The sequence below is a fragment of the Scophthalmus maximus genome, chromosome 1 (assembly GCF_022379125.1).
Source record: "Scophthalmus maximus strain ysfricsl-2021 chromosome 1, ASM2237912v1, whole genome shotgun sequence".
NCBI classification, from domain to species: Eukaryota; Metazoa; Chordata; class Actinopteri; order Pleuronectiformes; family Scophthalmidae; genus Scophthalmus; species Scophthalmus maximus.
In genome coordinates, this window is record NC_061515.1 from 17925650 (window position 1) to 17946940 (window position 21291).

The window sequence follows — 21291 nt, forward strand, 5'->3', positions numbered from 1 at the left end:
CATAGCGAAACCATAAAACGAAAAGCATGGCCCACTTAAATCGTGGCGATATTACCTGTCCAAAACGAAGAAAAAAGACAGCATGGGAAAAAACAGACACTTCACAGTTTGTTTCTCTGACGAGAATAAACTGCTTCCAAGTTGTTGTTTTTCTTTTATTTGCGTTTGCATGGAACTGAAGACATATGCATTTGCTTGAGTTGTGAAAGTGTTTAAAAACAAAAGAGGAAGCAAAAGGACATCATTGCAGAAATCCTACTGTGTTAACAGTGATAATTTGCAGACATTTGCGTACACCCCCATCTGAATTATTGTGTCAATCATGTATGTAGAAAAAAGAAAAGAAACTCTCCATGATAACAATTATGATCACCATAAATTATACCACATAGAAATCTACTTTACAACAACACACAACCAAAAAGATTAGGTACGTTTTAAATGTGAACAAATGAAAAGTCAAATTCCCCCCATGAGGCATTTTTTAAAGACAGGAAACTGGTTATTGACTTTGTGCATACAGGCAATTTAAGAAGGCTTGCCACCAAACTGTATGAAACCCTCCAACATCAAGTCCACAGAACAGTGTCCCAATTAAAGCTTGATAGGAATCAACACTGGCTTTGTTTACATGTACAGAGAACTGACGCTTCAACCAGTTTTGACCTGTAAATAATGTTCAAAAACACCAGAATCTGGCCTTTTGTATGTTTGTACGGGTAGTTTGACGTCAGAAAAAGAAGTATCTTTTATACTTATATCATTATCATTTTCTTTTTCGCAACCCGAGGCTTCTTGTTGTCGGCATGTTGCCATTGCCGCCTATGAACAGTCCAACCTCATATACCACAATCAGAGACCTTTGTTGCATTTTAAAATCCCACTAATTGCAAAACCAATTAAAAACAACTCACGGAGACGCGTTGCTGCCTTACTTATAATACGTTATGTAATTATAATAATTCTAAATGAGGCAGCCACAGTGCAATGTTGTTTCAAAACATAAATGTATAAAGCCTTGGTCGTAGCAATTAGTTTCAGTCTTCATGAAGAGACGATTGCAAATCCCCCCACATTTGATTTTACTTTCCACGTGACCTCAGTACGAGCTGCGTAATGGCGTCTGTCGTGGAAGGAAAAATCAGTGAACAGGTCGCATATTCGATGTCTCAACACGATGAAGTAAATCGTTTTGGAAAGTCAAATTGTTACTGTGAGTATTTTAGTAATCGTTTCTTATGGAGTAAAACTAACTGCTAGGTAATAGTTTGGCATTATTCATTCGGAGAAAATATTTTTTCACCACGCCTTCCAACAAGGCCATCGGAAAAAGCCATAAATAACAGCCTGCTGTCTTATTGAAAATTATCGTGTGAATCAGTCCAGTGTGTCTATGAGCTGTTTTTCAAGAAGAAGCGAATGTCCTGCAAGATACGATGCAAAGTGGAGGAACAGGAGAACGAGAGTGGGGGAAAGGGCGCAGTGGCAGCCTTCTGGGTGGGAGGACACATGGGAATTCCACCAACTTACTGACATAAAGGTCAAGTATTAGTCATGGGCAGCACTGCTCAGCAACTGTTGTTAATTGTCCACTGAGGTTCTGCAGTAGATTTGCTTTGCAAAGTCGGAGAAACATGAGCCCCGGTGATGTCACTGTGGTTATCTGGACCTGAGCTTGACAACTGATCTATCAGTCAGCAGAGTAAAAAAAACAAACTAGGATATGATATGGAGTAATGGAGGATTATAAGAGGGTTTAATGAAAAGATGCTGTCGGCTGCATTATGGGTCACGTAGCTTCGTTACTGGAGCTCTACCCTCTGACTAGGGACTAGGCCAGGAGGCAGGACAGGGTTTTCCTCTTAAAACCCTGTCACCCACTGCTTGGGTAGAACGGTTTGAAGAAAACAGACTAACACGACAGGTTTACTTGAAAATCAACTGCGGTCACAGTGAAATTATTCCCTTTATGTAGGCATGGCCTCTGGTTTCACTTTGAGTACAGTGCACACTAGTTAGAGCATGGGTGGGAAATGTCAGCAGTTCACATTGGGGAAGTTAGTGCGATATGTGTGTCCAATAATTTAACATGGCCGTCGAAGGATTGTTATAAAAAATTGAAATGGCCCTTGATAGGAAAAAGGCTCCCCCACCCAAGAATAAGAAGCTGGGTACTGTTCTGGTGTACGCTCATATCAAGACAATGTTCGGTCAGAGGGGTTGAATGATTTGTGGGTTGGTTTTTTTCAATTTGCACACTGGCTCTTCATCCTTCCTCCTGTGCGCCTGCCAGCACAAGACTCATGCGGGGTATTTACTATACATCCTATCATCCCCTCTCAATATACATATTATATTAATATATTATTGACACCATCATTATCACGTTAGACCATTAGTGAACTTTGATATTACGTCACGGGTTGATCGAATGACTTTGAATAGCACAAGCAGCCGGCTAATTTCAGCATCACTTTTTGTCATTCAAATGTCTGATGCAACCCCGCGAGAAATAAACATCAGCCTTGTTGAGTGAGGTGATGCTCGAACTTCCCAAAGACCCCAGAGAGCAGGGTCCTGTGATCTTTCAGCACAATATAAATATACACGCACTCACTCACGCACGCACGCACGCACGCAAACACATTGTCTACAAGAGATAACACTTTGGCCACTCGCGTGTAAGTATGATGTGCTTTAGGTCTGTCCCCCCCCCCCAAGATAGATCAATCATAGAGCTAGGCCCAGGAGACAAAATAGAAGATGAGACAGACGTTTTGCGTTGGCCATGGTGTGGGAAACCCTTCAAAAAAAACTTTACACATTCGACTGTTGGATGCTGAAGAGAAGCTGTGACACATTTCAGAACCGGACAGTGATCTACTTCAATTTAAAACCTCTTCAATTATCATCAAAATCGATGGTGGACATTTTCATTTATCATTCAATATGAGAGGCTACTGCGTCACAGCACACACGAAATACATTTGTGAGGAAACAAGATTCGGAGACGCGTTTCCGTCTCCCACTTCAGTTGGTTACCTCCTCCTCGGGATGTAAATAACCGAAGAAGAGAGAGGAGAGGGTTTCGCTCTCGTTCCGCAGACATGCATAAACAGGAAGAGAACAGGAAGCACGGTTACCCCCTGCCCCGATGCTTCGGCTGGCAGCAGACACAGTGACAGTTACAAGAGAGACGGATGTACGAGGGAACAGTGAGATGGATGCGAGCACTCAGATGTACGTTCATTCGATGACAACTCCAACAATTGCAATGACGGATGTGGAGAAAGCAACATAAAAAAAAACACATGGCCACTTGTTATCACTGCATGTTTTAGAGCCCATGCATTACAACTGAGGCTAGAAAATGTTAATAATTTATTTTACATTGTTCCAATGAGTCATGCTAAGATCCCCAGAAAGTACCAGTTTTTCCAAATTGTGGCGTATGAAGGGGCATCGCGTGGGAGAGGGGACAGCATGAGAGGAGGGGGGAAGTACTGGCATCAAGTGATGCGTTATATGTAACAAATATGAAGAAATGAGAATCAAAGAGTCATCGTATGCAGAGGGGAATCCAGTAGAGGAGGGGAGTTACTATACAGTTTATGGGGCGGATCATGTGTGTGATACGGGGTTTGCCACTGCGTCTCGCTCGGCCGAGGGATCAGGGAAGGATCGCGATTCATTTGGCTTTGATTTCCGTGTAGTTGCTGCCGTCATCCCCCCTCCCCGAGGCCCCCTCCCTAGGCCTGGCCCCGATGAACTCCAGAGCGGCGTAATTCAGCTCTTGCTTCTCCAGTCCCGCCATAGAGCCCACAGGTTGATAATCCCCGTCTTCTCCCTGCAGAGAGAAGGACGTGTCAGCGGCACAAATCACTGGCAAGGTGCCACTGACAGCTCAGATGACAGGAGAGTGTGAGGGGGACACCATAAAGGAAAGATGTTAGTGGTTACTGGTCAACATACTGGCAAGGAGAATGTTTCCTGTTAGTCTGGCAGTTTGTATTAGCAATGAGGCAGCCATGCAGAAGGCAGTTTTGGAAAAGAAATGGCGGTGTACAGAGCAGAGAAGCTGACATGCGAGGAGATGCATCCATCACTGAGGCTTGTGCTTTTAATGGGGACTTGTTTAGGAACCTTACCGTAGTCTCCTCTAGAATGGAGTTAAACTTTGAGCCCAACAGCTCTGTCTTAAGCTGTGCAAGAGTTAGGGGAGAGAGAAACAGACAGAAAAAACGCAGAGGAGCAATGAAAGCAGGAGAAAACAGTCTTTGGAAGGTTACTAGACCGCTCGTGGGAGAGAGTCCTCCTATTACCTCGTTTTTTCAGAGGTCAAAATGGGGTCCCATCATTCAGGACTCGTATCATTGCACAAAAATACAACCCCGCACACTCGGAGGACGGTCGTCCAACCCATCCTCCGTCATAATCATAATCATTTGACATCGGCATGTCTCACCACTTTCTTCCTCAGATTTTGTTTGTCCTTCTTGACTGCGCTGTAGTACAACGCTGGGTTCTCCAGGACCACTTCCTGCCTAGGGTTGCCATTCTCTCTGGGGGGACGGAGTCACATAATCAGACTCGGCCTTCGACTGCCACCAACGCAGGGCGACACGCCAAGCCTGGGCATCCATTTTAAAACAACAAGCTGGGTAAGGTTATGCTGGAGGCCAACTGTGGCTGTGAGTGACGTGGTTATTTTAATGGGTTTAGTCGCTGAGCTCACTCCCACTTCAGGGGTGATTTGTCAGAGGAAGCTTGGAAAATTTGGGGTGTCCAAATACGCCTTGAGGCTAAAATAACGCACTGTGGTTAAAAAGGCTACCTGGGTTGTATTTAGCGTAGCGGGTCAAGGATACAGAAGCAGTGTCAGGGGCAGGGAATCGTGCCTGCAAAATATAAAGTTAGTCCAGCTTTCTAACCCACTCCGCGAGGCAGCCAATGTGGATCTCTGAGGATTTCAACAGGTCGAAATTGCTCTGGTGAAATAGTTCTGGCGTCCACATCAGTCCCACATACACTCGTATACAACGTGCACCAATGTGCTTTAGAATGGATGACTCGGCTTAAGTGTTTCCTTGGATTTCAGAAAATGCTTCAGTGAGGAAAAGGACTACTTCTGCCCCGCACTGGCCTCTCCATTAGTCCGACATTTGTACTCACTTCTTGTTGTTGTGGCCGACGTATCTCACTGCTGCAATGATGAAGGCTATGACCGCCACTCCTCCAATGGTGCCAACGATGACGGCCATCATGTACTTTTCTGAAAGTAAAAGGTGATCAGAATTTTTATGATTAATTACGTTTTAAGCTGCACACAAAACCATGACAGCATTTTTCACATAAGCACATGGTGTTAAAAGACCATGTGAGGTCACGATATAAGGAAAGAAGCGGAAGTGAAACCGCCATCTTGGACCAAAAAAAAATCAAGGCATCGTTCACTTAATAACGACATCCGTTGCATCGGTCCAATGAATCTTATGATTTCAGATCAGTTTGTACAAGGAAATGTGAAAAACAAAAAGCATATACAGTTATTATACAATGACACACTAATATACTATACTAAGATACTAATGAGGATGCTATGGGGAAGAATAATGAAAGAATAAGACTGGGAGGAAGCCTACAGTGAATGATCACAACATTAGTTTTCACTGGACGTATCATTCTTTACTCTTGATTCAGAGAGTAGAGATGCTTAAGGAATTCAGAGATGCACAAAATCAACGTTTCACCGTTCGTCTTTGAACTTAAACTGTCGCAGCCACAACTTGCTGCCAGAATCCCATTGGAATCACAGTGTGAAGGAAAGTGTGGCGGGGTCAATTTGGTCACAAAACCTGGTGAATAAAATTCACAGTGTACCTCGTGTTAGCTTGAACAACTGTATGAGACAACACAGCAGCTCTCTATGTTTAAAAAAATGACTTTTCTCTGTGCAATGTCAATCCGTGTGTTTGGTGTGAACGTCCTCTGACTCGCAATACTCAGACTCCTCCACCCTGTCTGTGCCAATAGTTCATTCTTTCCCACATACAGTAAGATGTAAATCTTAACATCCATGGTTTCATGTTTTTTTAAAGTAACTTCCTGTAGTTTTTATCAGATAATAGAGAAAAACTGTCAATTTATTGGAATTCACCTTCTGCTATGAATCAACACATTCAATTAAGAGAAGCTGATCAGTACGGAGCCCCTGAAGTCCCGAAAGGTGATAATTTTTTTATCTTGTGCGCACAAAATAATAACTTGTTCCCAGAAATATCTGCACAGTAATGGAATAATTGGCTTATTGGCTTTGAAAACCGCACAGCTAAGTTGCTATTATAGCTTTTAAGAGTTTGTTCTTTTTTTTTCAAATCATTTTGAAACATCGCGGCTTAGTTTGGACACTTTGCCAAGTTGTGGGTGGGTGAGCTTGAAGATTGCGGAGCCTCTGACGTAGAACAACGTACATGGGTTTGATCCAAAATATACTACAGTGCCATTTGTGACAGTGGGGGTGTATCGCGCATATGAATGCGCAGCTTTGGCAACACAGAATCAATTCATTGTTGGATGGGACTTTTCATGGGATTTGCGGACAATATGCAAAATGTAGAATGTAATCGGACGTGATTATTTAAAAGTTATGTCAAATTGTACATTTCTATTTTTAATTATCAAACATATAACTACAAGAATCAAAAGTAACAGAGATCAGGTTCGATGTGCGGACGGTGCCGACTCACTCTCCTGCTGTAGCTCCAGGAGTACGCTCTCTCGTCCGTGCATGTTGGAGATGCTGCAGTGGACGTTGACGGCCGGGCCGCCGTTGTCGAACCGATCCCCTTTCTCCCGCAGCTTGATCATTCCCGTGGAGGTGTGTCCGTCTGTGTGTGTGTAGAAGTTGTACCGGCCGTCCGTCTCGTTGATGGTGACGTTCACGTCGGGCAGGTAGAACTCGATGGTGGGCTCGGGATTGCCCGTGGCCATGCAGACGCACTGGACGCCCTCCCTCACCACGGTGCACTTTGACTCCTCCAGGAGGACGGGGGCATCTGTCGACGGGGGAAGCACAGTTAGCAGCTACAGTGACAGCAATGGAAACGTGGTGTTGTTACACATTTTTTATATCGTTTTGATCTTGCTGTAAAAACATGAAATAACATGTATAAAAATTCTTTTTTTTCAAAGAATGAATTAGACAAATCCTGCAACTGCAAGTACTGTACTTCAAATGATCATAACATTTAAGAGATGCTCACTTTGCTCCTAAGGATGCTATGATGCTATTTCCTGTGTAAATGGTAAATGGACTTTATTTTTATAGAGCTTTTCTTGTCTTATTGAACACTTAACAGTACACGTCACATTCACCCATTCACATACACACAGTCATACAGCGCTGCTGTTTACCGAACTTTTTCTTATGTCAGAGGCAATTTAGGGTTAGGTGCTTTGCCCAAGGACACTTTGGCATGTGGACAGGGGAAAGAGAGGATCGAACCACCAACCTTTTGGTTAGCGGACAGCCCTCTCTACCTCCTGAGCCACAGGCCTACTTTGTTGTGTGTGAAAGGCGGAACACCGCGGCACTCACACTCGACAGTGACGTTGAGGGAACTGCTGGCCCGGCCGTGCTCATTCTCGGCCAGGCAGCGGTACTGCCCGTCTCCCCGCGGCGTGATCTCCACGATCTCCAGCACCGACAGCTCGTCGGCGGTGATGGTGCCGACCAGCTCGCCGTCTTTGAGCCAGGTGAGGGTCGGGGCCGGGCTGCCCTGGGTGCTGCAGTGCAAGGCCAGCGAGGCGCCCTCTTGGACCGTCATGGAGTCGTTCACCAGGGGCTCGCGCGGAGGGTCTGCATGAAAAAGTAGCAAAACTCGGGGTTTGTTTCTTTTCTTCTTTTTTTTCAGACCTGGAAAATGTCTCTTCGTTATTCACCAATTAAAAAGAAAACAAAATTCAATCTTCGTTCATTTAACGGGACAAATTCTAGTTAAACCTGAAAACATTTAGTTTTTCCGCCACTCTTTGGGGGGCAGCTGTGAAAGTAGGATCACCATCTGCGTTTGTGTGCCTCAGCCAACCGGTCAAGTTTCAACATCCATGTCTGTCTAGGCCTGTCACGATCGACTTATCGTATGATACATGAGTATGAAACTAATAATTTTTATTGACCTCAATAACAGCCGTTGTGCCTACATGCGTGTGTGTTGACATGAATGAATATGAATGAATGTCAATAACAGTCCAGCAAAGTCGCCTTGCTTCTGTCCTCTCATCTGTTCTCGTTGTATGATTAATGAATCACTGGTTTGGTTTATAAAATGTCAGAACGTATGGATTTCTTAGGCACCACGTCTTTAAATTGCTTGTTTTGTCTGAGACCTAAACACAAAGTCTGAACTCTGGATAACATTTCTCTCAGCAGCAACACAAGTCATGTAGGACCAATATACTGCAAGCTCACATGATTCAGTATCTTAAAAAATGGTCTAAAAAGGAGGATAATATTGTTTATCGCAATAACACCTTGGACAATATAATGTGCAACAAAAAGTAGTTATCGTGACAGGGTATGTCTGTCCACACTTAAATCACACATGTAGTATTAAACGTGTTAAATGTATTTCAAGGAATTTAATAAAAGGTATTGTGTATGATGTCACAATGAGCGTACGAATGCTTGAGTTATGGCCAAAAATGCTCTTTTGAAAAGCCTTCACCTTTGACCAACAAAATTAATTCAAGTCACACTTGAGTCCAAGTGAACATTTGTACCAGATCTGATTAAATCACTTTAAGACGGTACTGGGGTACAGTGTTTACAAGAGTAGGACGGACAGACAATCTAAAAGGCATAATACCTCCAGCTACGGCTGCAGACAGCACAAAGGCATAAAAACATTACTATCGTCTTTTAGGGAGATATTTCTGATTTGTTAATGAACGGTTTCTTATTTACACATCCAGCTGCTATGGAGCAACATTATGATTCTTTTAAAGTTGTGTATCTGGTGTATCTGGTACGTATGTATGTAAATCCATTATACTCTCCAGGAAGATGTCTATCTATCTGGTCCATTATGTTTACCAACTGGTCACGAACTGTGTTAGTCTGTTGTTTGATGCTGAGCATGTAGTGTAGAGTGGGTTTGCCAGAGCTTTTTCTACGAAAGCAGTTGAATCAAAAACAACAAAGTTGTAAAGTAAGAAATCTTTGTGGGGTTCCATTTGAGTTCTATTGTCACACTTTGATGTGTCCTGTGTGATTCGCTTTTAATGAAAACGTATATTGATTATACTAATGTGTCATATGGATGTGCAAGAATCTGGTTTTCCTACATTTTTCTAATACACTTGTATATTGTTCCACCATTGATCCTCTTTCTTTTTTTAACTATCCCTTCATTTCTTTGTGATGGAAGAATCAAAACTTATTGAACAATCTAAACTCATTTGAAATCATCATCTAAACTCCCAAATGCAAGTGAAATGCAAGTTGCTTCCATATGTGGATGGTAGAATAGGGACACAGCCTCCGTCTCAGGGACTTACACTTGACAGCCAGGTAGAGTGAGGTATTCATCATGCCATAGCCGTTGTCGCCGACGCAGGTGTAGATTCCCTCCTGCGCGGGCGTCACGTCGTCCAGGGGGAGCGAGATGTTGGACGCCGTGTCCCACAGCAGCTCTTGGTCTCCAAACATCCAGGAGATCTTGGACGGAGGGTTGCTGTCCACCTCGCAGTGCAGCACGACGGAACTGCCCTCCATCACCTCCGAGGACATATTGACCCACACCGAACGTGGCGAATCTGGCGGGACAAGTAAAAGTGAAATGGTTCATTTCATGGGTATAACTGCCTCTTAAACACGAGTAGATCTGTCTGGTAAAAGACATTTTGAGGAGAATTTAAGGAAATTTAAGGAGACATGTTATGCGTTTTCAGTTTTCCCTTTCCTCTAGCGTGTTATGTGGGTTTTTTGTGTATGTAAAAGGTCTGCAAAGTCAAAAAAGTGGGAGCTCCTCTCCCCAACAGAAGACGCTCCTGAAGCTCCTGAAAATCCTCGGCAGTCTGGCACGCTCCCGAAGCAAGGTCTATCGAGATTGGAGGCCGACACTTCCTACATGCACTAGAGGCAGGTGACCAATCACAACAGAGTTGGCCAGCTGGCCAATCAGAGCAGACTGGGTTTCAATGGGACGGAGGCTTTAAAGAGACAAGAGCTAAAACCGAGTGTTTAAGAGAGGCCGAAAAGAGGAGCTGCAGGAATGGAGAGTTTGAGGAACGGATGTGTTTTCTGAACATTAGAGCATGTAAACCTTTTTAAGTGACAACCCAAATTTTAAATATGAACCTGAATATGAGCAAAATATGTCTCCTTTAAAGTTTGTCCGATATTTTTGCCTGAGCAGGTAACTACAAAAGGAAAACATGCAGATTCTGTATGTACAGAAAAAACTTTTTAGCAGCATGGCAATGTCAGTCTGTCCCTCGGCTGCAGATTGTCTTCTTTGGCACTTAAATGGTGGTGCTGCATGACACAAAACACTGACAAAGACATGGTTCAACCTCAGCAAAAATTCTTGAGAAAGAATTCTGCTTGATAAGAATTCATTGTTGCAATTGTTGGAGCTCCACTATGGCACGTCAGACACTTCAGTCCCTTTCAGACTACAGACAGAGGTGGGGAAATCATCATTACTCGCATGCCTTACAGCACGAGGTGCTTTGTAGCTTACACTTGACGTCCAGAGAGACGAGCCTCTCGTAGACCAGTGTGGTGTTGGGGTAGTAGACCCTGCAGCCCAGGAGCTGTCCGTTGTGCATGGGTCTGGGTACGAAGGTGAGGGTGCTCGAGAGCACCGCCGTGTTGCTCTCCTCCAGGTAGTCGGTGGAGAACTCCGGGTCGGGCAGGTAGTCGGTGTACAGCCACTGGATCTCCGGAGTCATGTCGGGGCAGTTGTCAGGGGCGTAACATGTCAACTCCAGATTCTCGTCGCTGACAATCTCCTCGGGGACGTCGATGTTGGGTTGATCTGGTGAACAGGAAGGAACAATGTAACTGGAATTTGGAGGATCACAACCTCATTAAAGGAACTTTATTTGTAAAGCAGCATCTTATTTTTATGCACAGACGCAGCTCAAGGTTAAGCAGAAAACGACAACTAGATAAATAATACATTTGTACAAATCTATAAGGTGTTAAAGATCTCCAGATTAAATGGTGAAATGTCCCCTTTAATCACGAAGCAAGCTTCCCAGGCGTTTCATTCTTCTAATAGGAAAGTTACAATTTTGACACTTGTCCTTGTAAAACCTTCAAATTATGTTACACAACTTTGACAGGTGAACAAATTTGGTCATTAATCATACAAGATGTTAATTCTGACAGATAGCATACTCTGGCCTGATAAACGGTTTCAGTTTTTGTGCATAGTAATAAAAGGCAAATTTCTAACACTGACAACATTAAATTGTCATTTTTGCTATAAACTGCTTCAATAATTCCACGGCGATCACTCATCCTACCGAGAACTTTGAGCTCAGCAAAGTCGGGGTACGTGTACATGTTGGCTCCGCCGAGGTCGGCGCGGAAGTAGTATCTCCCCGAGTGCTCTGTGCCAATGTTGTTGATGAGCAGAGTGCAGTTCCTCTGGTGCAGGTCGCCCAGCAGCTTGGTGCGGCCCTTGTAGCTCTCGTGCACGACGTCCGTGCGCGTTTTGAAGACCACCGGAGGGAAGAGCTGAGGGTAGGGCTGGCCAAAGTACCAGATACCGTGGATGCCGCGGTACGGCCTGACGCCAGCTGGATACATGAAGGTGCAGGGGATGACCACGCAGGAGTTAGTCATGGCTGAGATGTCCCGGGGCACCCAGACGTTCCACTGGCAACTGGCATCTGAGAGACGTTCGCACACAAACGGTGAGATGAATAAGAAATAAGATCCCTGCATGCAGGGTGATAATAATATCAGGATAAATGTCACACAAGACAAGTACAGGAATCCATTACCTTTGATGATCAACAGCAGTGTTACGAGCAGCTCCAAACACCACATGGTCTCTGCTCAATGCTGGACCATAGACCTCTGGAACAGATAACTTTCTGTCAGGTACAGTACGTGCATCATCAGAAAAGAAGGTGACTTGTCTGCAGCATTGTTTTGCAGCATATAATATACATAACACTTTGAGCAATGCTGGAGAAAAACATATTCTATTCATGAAAACAGAATAGAAAAGCAAAAAAAAGCAGTTTTAAACATAATGATTATACCTTTTTTAAGTTTTAAATGTAAGTAAATAACTCTGAATTTTCTCATCCCGCAGACAAAAGATGTTTGCATGACAAAAGGGATGTTTTTTTATTTTCCATGGTTTCTCTGCAAAACGAAATTTTGTAGAGCAATAACCAACAGGCAATTCCACTTCCATATTTCCATAACTCATCACAGATGTCCTCGTATCAGAATTCATTTATTTCATGCCCCAGATGAACCGAATCTGATAGGACACCGCAGCTGCGAGTCAAAACCTTTTTTATCTACCAAGATAAAAAAGGTACATCGCGTCTCTCCCAGAAATAACCACACGACAGGCAAAATAATAATTATCTTTTACTTTGTTATCATTAGCAGAATTAGAAATGTCAACTAATATCACAGTACAAAACACAACAGCACAGTGCGGACACACTATACTGGACCAGATGAGACAAATACTGAACATTGCCGTTGAAAATAACATCAAAGATTTCGCCTGTTTACATCCCTCTTGACTGCCATGGGAATCAAATATAGTAATTACCTCCGCCAAGGTGCTTATGTTTTTGCCAGTGTCTGTTTGTTGGTTTATTTTTCGCGGGATTACACAAAAACGACTCAACTGACTTCCTCCAGACTTGGTGGAGGGATAGGGCCTGGGCCTGGGAAGAACCAATTAAATCGACGTGTAAATGCAGATTAGGGGGCAGATCCAGGGATTTTTCCTTTAGACTGCAACATTTAGTGAGTGTGTCCTATTTGGTGCAGATCCATACTCTCAGATGCCTTAAAATTATGTGTTCCACAACTGTTGTTTGTTTTCATTAAACTCTAGCCTTTCTAGTTGACATATTACAGAGTTGCTGTATAATACTGTGACAAGTTTATTGCTCTCGTCCTGATACTGTATATGAAGTAAACATGGAGTAAAATAAATGTTACTTGGGTTTTTATGTCAGGTGTTTAGAACTATGTTTTATGACAAATAAATAATCCAGGTTATCACTTCCACCTCCTTTTTTCCTTCATATTTCTACTATAAGAACTAGACAACTAGGATTGTAGGATGTATGCACTCTATTTAGTCCCTTTCTAGTTACTTTTCACATCGATGCACATTTCAGAATATGTGAAGGGTTTTGGATGTATTGATTGAGTATATTTACCATGTAAATGCACTTGAGTACAAAACAAAATTTTAATTCGTATTTTTTTACATGAAGTGCAGTTTCAGTGGTTTCTAAGGCTGAAATCAAAACCGTCTTTACTCTCAAGCCCATGTTGAAGACACTTCACTGTTTGTGTTTTTTGTCCGAGCAGTAAAATAAAACCATTATTAATGGTTTGGTCCACACGCTGAGGTTTCACCTGGAAATGCTGATGGTAGAAACAGACAGAAGCACTGCGGGTATGGCTCGTCAGCAGCTCCTCTAGAGGGTGTTCACTCACACCCAGACAGCTCCACAGCCTTCTTCTTCTCTGTAACGAAAGAAAACAGTGACATCAGCATCAACATCAGGCAGTGACATCACTCAGAGCTGCAGTAGGTCGCACGAACACACGACCCCGGCGTCAGCCAGCACCTGTTTTGCTGCCCCTCAGTGGAGTCACTCACTACGGTTGCCATGCGTAATCGTCGGACCGATGAATGACTCTCAGTGTTTGCGGAGCTATGGCTCGGAGCCAAACTCCAGTCACCATACATCATGTCATCTCAGATTACTGATACTATCTGTCCCGTGCTAGAAATGGACCAGGAGCTACGGACGGGCTGGTAACAACATTCACTGATCCCAACGTACGTTAACAAATGCAACTGCCTTATCCATTAATTGAGACTGTAAAGGGACGTCAACCATTCGGTGTCATGGCGGCATAAAAAAATGTATTTGCAGAAAACCTACAGAAGAGAGACAACTCCTGTAGCGTCTAGTTTGTTGTTTATTTCTCTTCTTCAACCAGAGGAAAATTCATTTAAATGTTATTTTGCATTGGTATAATATACTCATATTGCTCAAAAATGCCCCCCCCCCCCCCCCCGCCACATAAAATGTAATTCCTAAAAAAGGAATTCCAGTTTGTATTATTAATAATAATAATAATAATAATAATAATTTAACTCATTCTAGAAACAGTCTGACCCCTGTAAGCAACAGACTGACACCGTCTGTCCAACCGCAACAAGCGAGATGATCTATCGCTCGCTTACAGTTGCATTTGCTACTAACCTAATAATATGAAAGGTTTTTAATTCCCAATTATTAAGGTGTTTTAGAGGTTTTTTCCCCCAGCCTCTAGCATTTGTGTCTTACACATCTGGTCGTATTTCATACATTTCATTTTACTGGAATTTATTGTGAATGCTGTTTTTGCTTTTTGGCATCAGGAATATCAGACCTATTTACAGTACGATGTGATGTTGTTTTCCTTTCCCATTATCTTATTTACATTTTCAACACTCTAGCTGGTTTCCACTTGTTGTTTTCCGTGCTTTCTAAATGTGACATGCCAATGAAATGTACACTGTGAATGTAGGATCAGTACATGCACAAGCAGGAGTAGAGGATTTAGCCTCATGGTCGCAGCAGCCGGTGTGTGCAGATGGCGGGGCCTGGGAGTGGAGTGAGCTTCGGAGTGTCGTGATTAACACATCCCAACATCCCCAAGAGAATCCAGGACTACAATTAGCTTGGTCTGTCGGGAGGAGTGAAAAATCCTGCCGTGTGTGGATGTGTCTTGCTGCTCGCCGACAGCCAAATGTTTCCGATATACCTGAGAACTTGAAGGACGTTTAGTAATTTAACAGGTGACAGTTCTCCTCCCCATGTTTACCACTTATCTTTAAACCTGAACTGGCTGGATTTTTTTTTGGCCACTTGGGGGCGGCGTAAACAAGCTGTGAATGCAATATCTTCAAACTTGTGAGCAAGCAGTTGTATATTTACAGGTCCAGAGTTGTGTTTCTGCTCAGCTGGTGAATTCAAGTTCAATATTCATATTCTTTTAGCTCTGTTTTTTGATCTATAAAAACTACTGAAGAATAAGATTAGTAATGTTTAGCACCTTCAGTGTGTTTCACCAGCTAGTTGCCAACCTTGTCGCTGGCATTTGGTGTGGATCAGATATTCTGCTGTTCCTTTTATTGAGCTGTTTTTCCTGAAAACAGCTGCATCCTGCGTCCAAAAATGGGCAGTGAGAGTGAGATGAAACTATGAGGTTGAGGGACAGACGACTCAATCAATGAGATGAAATGAAATGACCCCTTTAAAAGAAAATCTAACGTCTCAGACAGAACACAGGGGGTCACATTTTGAGACGTCTCGGCTCATTGTGCCACACCGAGGGCCTGTGGCCAGTCTTAACTTTCGGCAGTGTTGCGTCAGGCTCCACCATCTGCGCCGCAACAAAAGGGCCGAGAGCCGGCCGTGCATCAGCGGCAGCGGTGGGGGAGAATAGAGCCGTGCAGCCAGGCAGGGCCACTGACACCACCTCCGACCCCAACGACAACGGTCTCATTGATGGGGCAGACAAACGGCCGGCACAGAGCATACGTGTGCACACTTACACACGCGCGCGCACCACGCACACAAATCACTTGCCTCATACTAGCCTCAGCACCAGGCTCCTGCTACCTATCACTCCTGACTCCTTCTTCTTCTTCCTTCCTGTTCTCCCCGACTTGGTCGTCTCGCTCTGAATCCTATAGATGTCAGATTCTGTGGGGACGGAGAGAAGACAAAGATGAAGAGAAATGCTACGAGGAGACAAGGAAAAGGGGAAGAGAGGGAGTCTGTGTGAGCTCTGGTTTACATGCGCCTGTGGGCAGCTCTGAATATGCATTCAGGCATTTCTGGGGCAGTTCTTTGGCCCACTCAGCATTCCTTTCCTCCGTTCCACCATTTCCCTGAGCTGCCCCGTGTGTCTCCATTGCCTTGACCTCTGAACCGGGATTGTACTTCCCTCTCAGGTCGAGGCAAAACGTGTTGACATTAGATGAACATTTTTCATGCTGGTGGTGACACAAGGGCATAAACTGCAGGGCAAAGGAATGACTCACCATCACTATGAGTAAGGCCGCATGGGAGCGACATACGGAGAGTAGGAGGAACGTAGAACTTGTGAGATGAATGTGGTTATGTAAATTACAGATTGACATTAGTTTGATACGGATTCTGATCTTAGAAGGGTTTGATTGTTTGAAAGCATAATCTTCAAGATCCTGAATCCCCATTATAAGACTCTGGAAAGTGTTTGAATCGGAATTTTAGAAATGGAGAAGGCCTTCAGGGCATGGTCATTGATCTTTCCTGAGGAATGTAGTGGAACTACAGTTCTAAGTCTGCGTGGAACTTAAGTCTAAGTTCCACGCAGACTTAGAACTTTTTTTTACATCGTCATTGTTGCACGCAGGGTGAGACACTGTGTCCAAAGGCCGTTAGGCCAGCGGCCAAGTGATGGCATCGTCCAAGCTGCGGATAAAACTCAAGGGAATCCCTTCTGTAAACAGTCTGGGGACGAGCTGAAGAGGAGAATCGCTGCATTGATGGTCTGGAGTCTGTGTAAAACAAATGCGCGACATGCCATAACCCCCCACCCCCTCACGCTCGCATGCACACACACACACACACACACACACAAATGCAGCGTAAGGCATGCCAGCACACTTCTCAGTGTGGGGTGTGCAGCTATGTGACCTTCCTCTGCATCTCCTCTGTGCTGTTCACAAGCTCAGCCTGCTCCATTGTCCTGATGGGACTCATCATAGTCATCGTACATACAGTGAGCAGTCCCACTGACGACTTAGTTAAGCTTAATGTGATCATAATTGTTTGTCGTTGACAAAGAAAAAAGGCTAAACGGACATTACGGAAAAATCACTTTTTTAACACAACTAAACAATGTTGACAAGTATAATAGAATAGATAAAAGACAAAGATTGGCCAAAGATTTGCGACTTAAAAGAAATGCATATTGATCGTCACCTTTTTTTTTTTCTTCTGCAGAACTTGTTGCAAAACAACTCCCACCTCTATCAGCCGTGGTAATCAAACCACGACACAATCACTGATTCCACGTCACGCTTCAGGGACACGGACGCTGTCAGAACAATCAGCTCTGCTAAATAAGGCCGCGGCACCTTTTTCTGAGTCATTTTACATTATTGAAATTGCTCACACAAAACGTCGACTGTGCCAAGGAGACGATTTTCATTGTGAATATCGTCTGCAGGGCCCGTGCACAAGAACTGTGCCGTGGCTCTGTGAACGGGGAGAATGGGAACCTTGTGCACAGAAAACACTGCCTATTGTACCAGGGAGAAACTGGAGGAATATTTTTCTTTTCTTTTCTTTTTTTTTTTACGGAAAACAGGCCCGCACACAGCTTGCGCTCTGCCGTTTGCCTGTGACGCGCGTTAGTCCACCACGAGCAGAGGCCCCCGCTAAAATACTCAGAGGAGCAGATGGTCTTAAAACATGACTACTCCCCCCTGCCACACATGGTGCACTGAGCGGAGTCCAGTGCAACTCACACACACACACACACACAAGATACTAACATAAACACAGAGATGTGCCAATATCCAGTCACACAGTCTGTCCAAGGTACCGCAGAGTGCTGGCAAAAATAAAAGATTCAGACTGCACTTTGAGGTTGCTGCTCGCCTCTTACAGTTATAATTCTTAAGTGTGTGTGTGTGTGTGTGTGAGGTGGATAAAATACCTATATTGTTTCCCATAACGTGTGTGGTATTTTAGGGTTTTAGGACACTTGCCATCTTCACTATCCACCTGATCTTTTATTTACTGCTGCTGCTGTGACATGTTTATCTCGTTCTCTTAAGTCTTTCAAGGTATGATTTGTTGTGTACCCCACTTCCTGCCAACACTTTTTTTTTTTTTACCGATTTCACCTATATTGGTCCATCGAGCATTTAGATGACACTTTTGCATAGTCACTTAGAATCAGCGTGCATGTTTTTCCATCTCTAGATTAGACCCACGGGTAGATGAGGATGAGGAGTCTGTGATTCAGTTGGCTGATCAGCAACATAACAAGAGATCCAGAGCGGCCAATCGCCTATTTCCATCTTTTCTACCTGGCAAAACCCAGTGACTCTGGCAATCCCCAGCCCAGTGGGCAGATGGCGAGCCGCGGGCCCCCGCTCGTATTCAGAGTGCTCTCCCTTCCGCTCCGAGTAAAAGGGGACGACAAACAGAGCCGTCACCTGTTCAGCCACACAGACAGATACAGCGGGGTCCCAGTGCTCCCCAAACTCAGAGGGCAAGAATGAATCTGCTTTCAGCTTCTTCTTTTTTTCTGTTTGGTGACACTGGTGACACATCCTTGCCTTGCACTGGGGGGGGGGGGGGGGGGGGGGGGGGGCATTGGCACTGTCATTTTTGGTGGAATGATGCGAGATCCTGTTAAATGGAAAAAAATATATAAAAAATAAAAAACTCATTATACAGTAGTTGAAACTTGGTGAATCATGGAGAAACTTCCCACACAGGTCCAACGGTTCTTAAAAAACACATCCACTGGTCCAAAGGAGAAAGTATATCATTTAGGGTCAAATTCCAAAATGTGACATATCGTTTATTTTTCCCTGTGAGGACTGTGACTCCAGCGATCTTGTTCAAAATACACCAGCAAGGCCCTAAATATTTGGGGTGGTATCCCTTCTTTAAATTGCAATAAACATGTTAGTTTCCTCCTTTTTCTTCTTGCAGATAAACACAGCGGCTTATGACAGCATCATTAAAAAGATAAAAATAAACTGTCAGTCAATTGAATAACACCGACCATTGTTAAATTACTTGTACAACTGTTTTGGTTCAGTTCCCTACCTGGCATCACACGCCTGTTTTGACGTCCTGATACACGGCTCAGTTGCTAATGGCACAGGCAGTTCAAATCTGTCCAGTAATAATTGGCTGGGCTTTAAGCAGCTCCCGCTAACATCGAGCGACATGCACACACACACACACACACACACACACACACACACGCAAAGAAAAAACACTAACTCATGTGCATGCTCACACTTCACATCATCACAAAGAAGATTCACTCATGCACACTTTCATTTCAGCACACATTCTCATACACACACACGCGCACACACGCACGCACGCACACACACACACACACACACACACACAAACACACACACACACACACACACACACACACACACACACACTCATTACCTAACTCAGTTTAATTTGTTATTCATCTAAAACACACTCACTCACAATAGATAGATAGATACATAGATAGATAGATTGATGGATAGATAGATAGATGGATAGATAGTGCTCTGTCCTCCCTTCATCTCCATCCTCTCGCCTCTTTCTTGCTTATAAATCCAAATCTTGAATTTCAAAGATGCTCCAAGTGGCAAAAAAAAAAAGGTAAATCGGAAGAAAGAAAAAAAACCAAGCTGCTGCCCCTCACCTGTGTAGGTGATCGTGGCCGAGCTGCGAGCATTCACCAACCTCCCGTCTGAGCCGTCTCTCTGACACTCGCACGCAAAGCGTCACGCCAGCCTGTCGCCATCAAAGACCTCTCGCCACTCTCTGTACCAAGCCCCAATGGTGGGGAATAACCCGCCCTCCCCACTGCCGCCGCCACCACCACCATCATCATCATCACCGTCACCATCACCCCCTCCCACATGAAAATCAGTCCCTCAGTATAGCAGCATTGTTCTAAGGCTCTCGCCCTGAGGCGAAGCCATTCATAAATACACACGGGGCCACAAAGGGCCACACTGTTCCCCCTCGCCCTGAAAAATATGGGTGAGGCTTTGAGCTCCGAGGCCTTTCCATCCAACACGGCCGGTTGGTTTATGCGGGATGCAACTGAGCATATTTGACCATTTTGGATTGATGGAGTGTACGTCCACATTTGTTTTTCTTTGTTTTGTTTATTGAGGTCAGTGTAACAGAAGGAAAGGGAGGGAGTTTGGGAGGAGGTGATGAGGATGGTGAGGGGTCGGAACAATACGAGGGAAAGGGAATAAATCAAAGCAGCGTGGAGGCTAAAGAGCTTCTGTTCGTCTTCACTTTTGGAATAAAAACCCAAGATGACATGTCAGAGGCTTGAAAAACTAAAAAAGGGAAACAATGATTTTTGCATGTTTTATCCCACTGACCACAAATCTGCTGTCCAGAGCATGACATGGTAATAATGATAGATCAAATAAAATATATAATTAGAGATAATAGTAATGGACTGTACTAACTATGACTTCCAGCCGACAACTCCGGGAAATGACATTCTCTGGACATTGCCGTTCACATGTTAGGAACGCAGTAGGACATTGTCCGGGTCAAAACGCATTCACATCAGCAGGAAATTTTCGGACCAGGGGTGGGGGGCGCCTGGCTAGAGCAACCACTCGCTCGCCGTGAATCTTTTCGGATGTTTTCCTGCTGTATTCTCACATGGGTTCAATCATGGGAATGCTACCAGGGAGCTGGTGGGAAAAGTACTGGAAAATGTTCCAGAGCAATATCTGTGGACATTTGCGTTTTCTCACATACACTGTACTGTTACTTCTGAAAGCAGCTATAATATATAATTGAATGTACAGGTTGTACGGATTTACCTAAAGGAGCCACAGAGTTTATATGAACTGCATCACCCAGTATTGGTATAATCTGAACATATGGTTAACCTGGATGAATTAACAATCTCTATGAGTTTCAGAAGTCTGCAAGTTGTTTTTCATTACAGATGCAAATACATAGAGACAAGTGTGAGACTGTCACTGTGCCACGTTGTGAATGAATGATGGGTCGATGGCTCCTAACTCAAAGTCACACCAACCTGCAGACACTCAGAGATTCATAAAAGATTCATTAAAAATTACCAGATTTTAGTCAACAGACTGCGCTGTTTATCTGCTTTTTATTTGATTTGAAAAGTTTCTTTGATCAATACCTCTGTATTCCTTCTTGTATATTTGATCTTGTGTTTTATTCTTTGAAGCACTTTGTGACTGGCGTCTGTGAAAG

At 43.9% G+C, this 21291-nt stretch overlaps 1 protein-coding gene across 3 annotated transcripts; it reads right to left on the reverse strand.

Moving 5' to 3' along the window:
- Positions 1-141: 141 nt before the first annotated feature.
- Positions 142-19856, reverse strand: LOC118313761 (myelin-associated glycoprotein). 3 transcript variants are annotated; one of them, XM_035639535.2, is made up of 12 exons: positions 19727-19856; positions 13637-13747; positions 12019-12094; positions 11536-11904; positions 10746-11042; positions 9559-9816; positions 7598-7858; positions 6747-7055; positions 5173-5272; positions 4466-4562; positions 4149-4202; positions 142-3847 (listed from the first exon to the last, which is right to left on the reverse strand). In XM_035639535.2, the coding sequence occupies exons 3-12, from the start codon at positions 12062-12064 to the stop codon at positions 3689-3691; spliced, it is 1950 nt and encodes a 649-aa protein (XP_035495428.2). In that variant the 5' UTR covers positions 12065-12094; positions 13637-13747; positions 19727-19856; the 3' UTR covers positions 142-3688. The 3 variants fall into 3 exon arrangements, with proteins under 3 accessions (XP_035495428.2, XP_047192057.1, XP_047192065.1); XM_047336101.1 differs by lacking the exon at positions 4149-4202; XM_047336109.1 differs by lacking the exons at positions 4149-4202; positions 4466-4562.
- Between the last annotated feature and the right edge of the window lie 1435 nt (positions 19857-21291).

What these genes read in the sequence shown, in the direction of transcription:
- LOC118313761 (XM_035639535.2), bottom strand. Translation starts at nt 12,064, where the DNA reads ATGTGGTGTTTGGAGCTGCTCGTAACACTGCTGTTGATCATCAAAG. An exon ending in ACTGCTGTTGATCATCAAAG is followed by an intron (nt 11,905 to 12,018) that starts GTAATGGATTCC and finishes AACGTCTCTCAG; the next exon opens with ATGCCAGTTGCCAGTGGAAC. An exon ending in CCATTCTAGAGGAGACTACG is followed by an intron (nt 3,848 to 4,148) that starts GTAAGGTTCCTA and finishes TTCTCTCTGCAG; the next exon opens with GGAGAAGACGGGGATTATCA.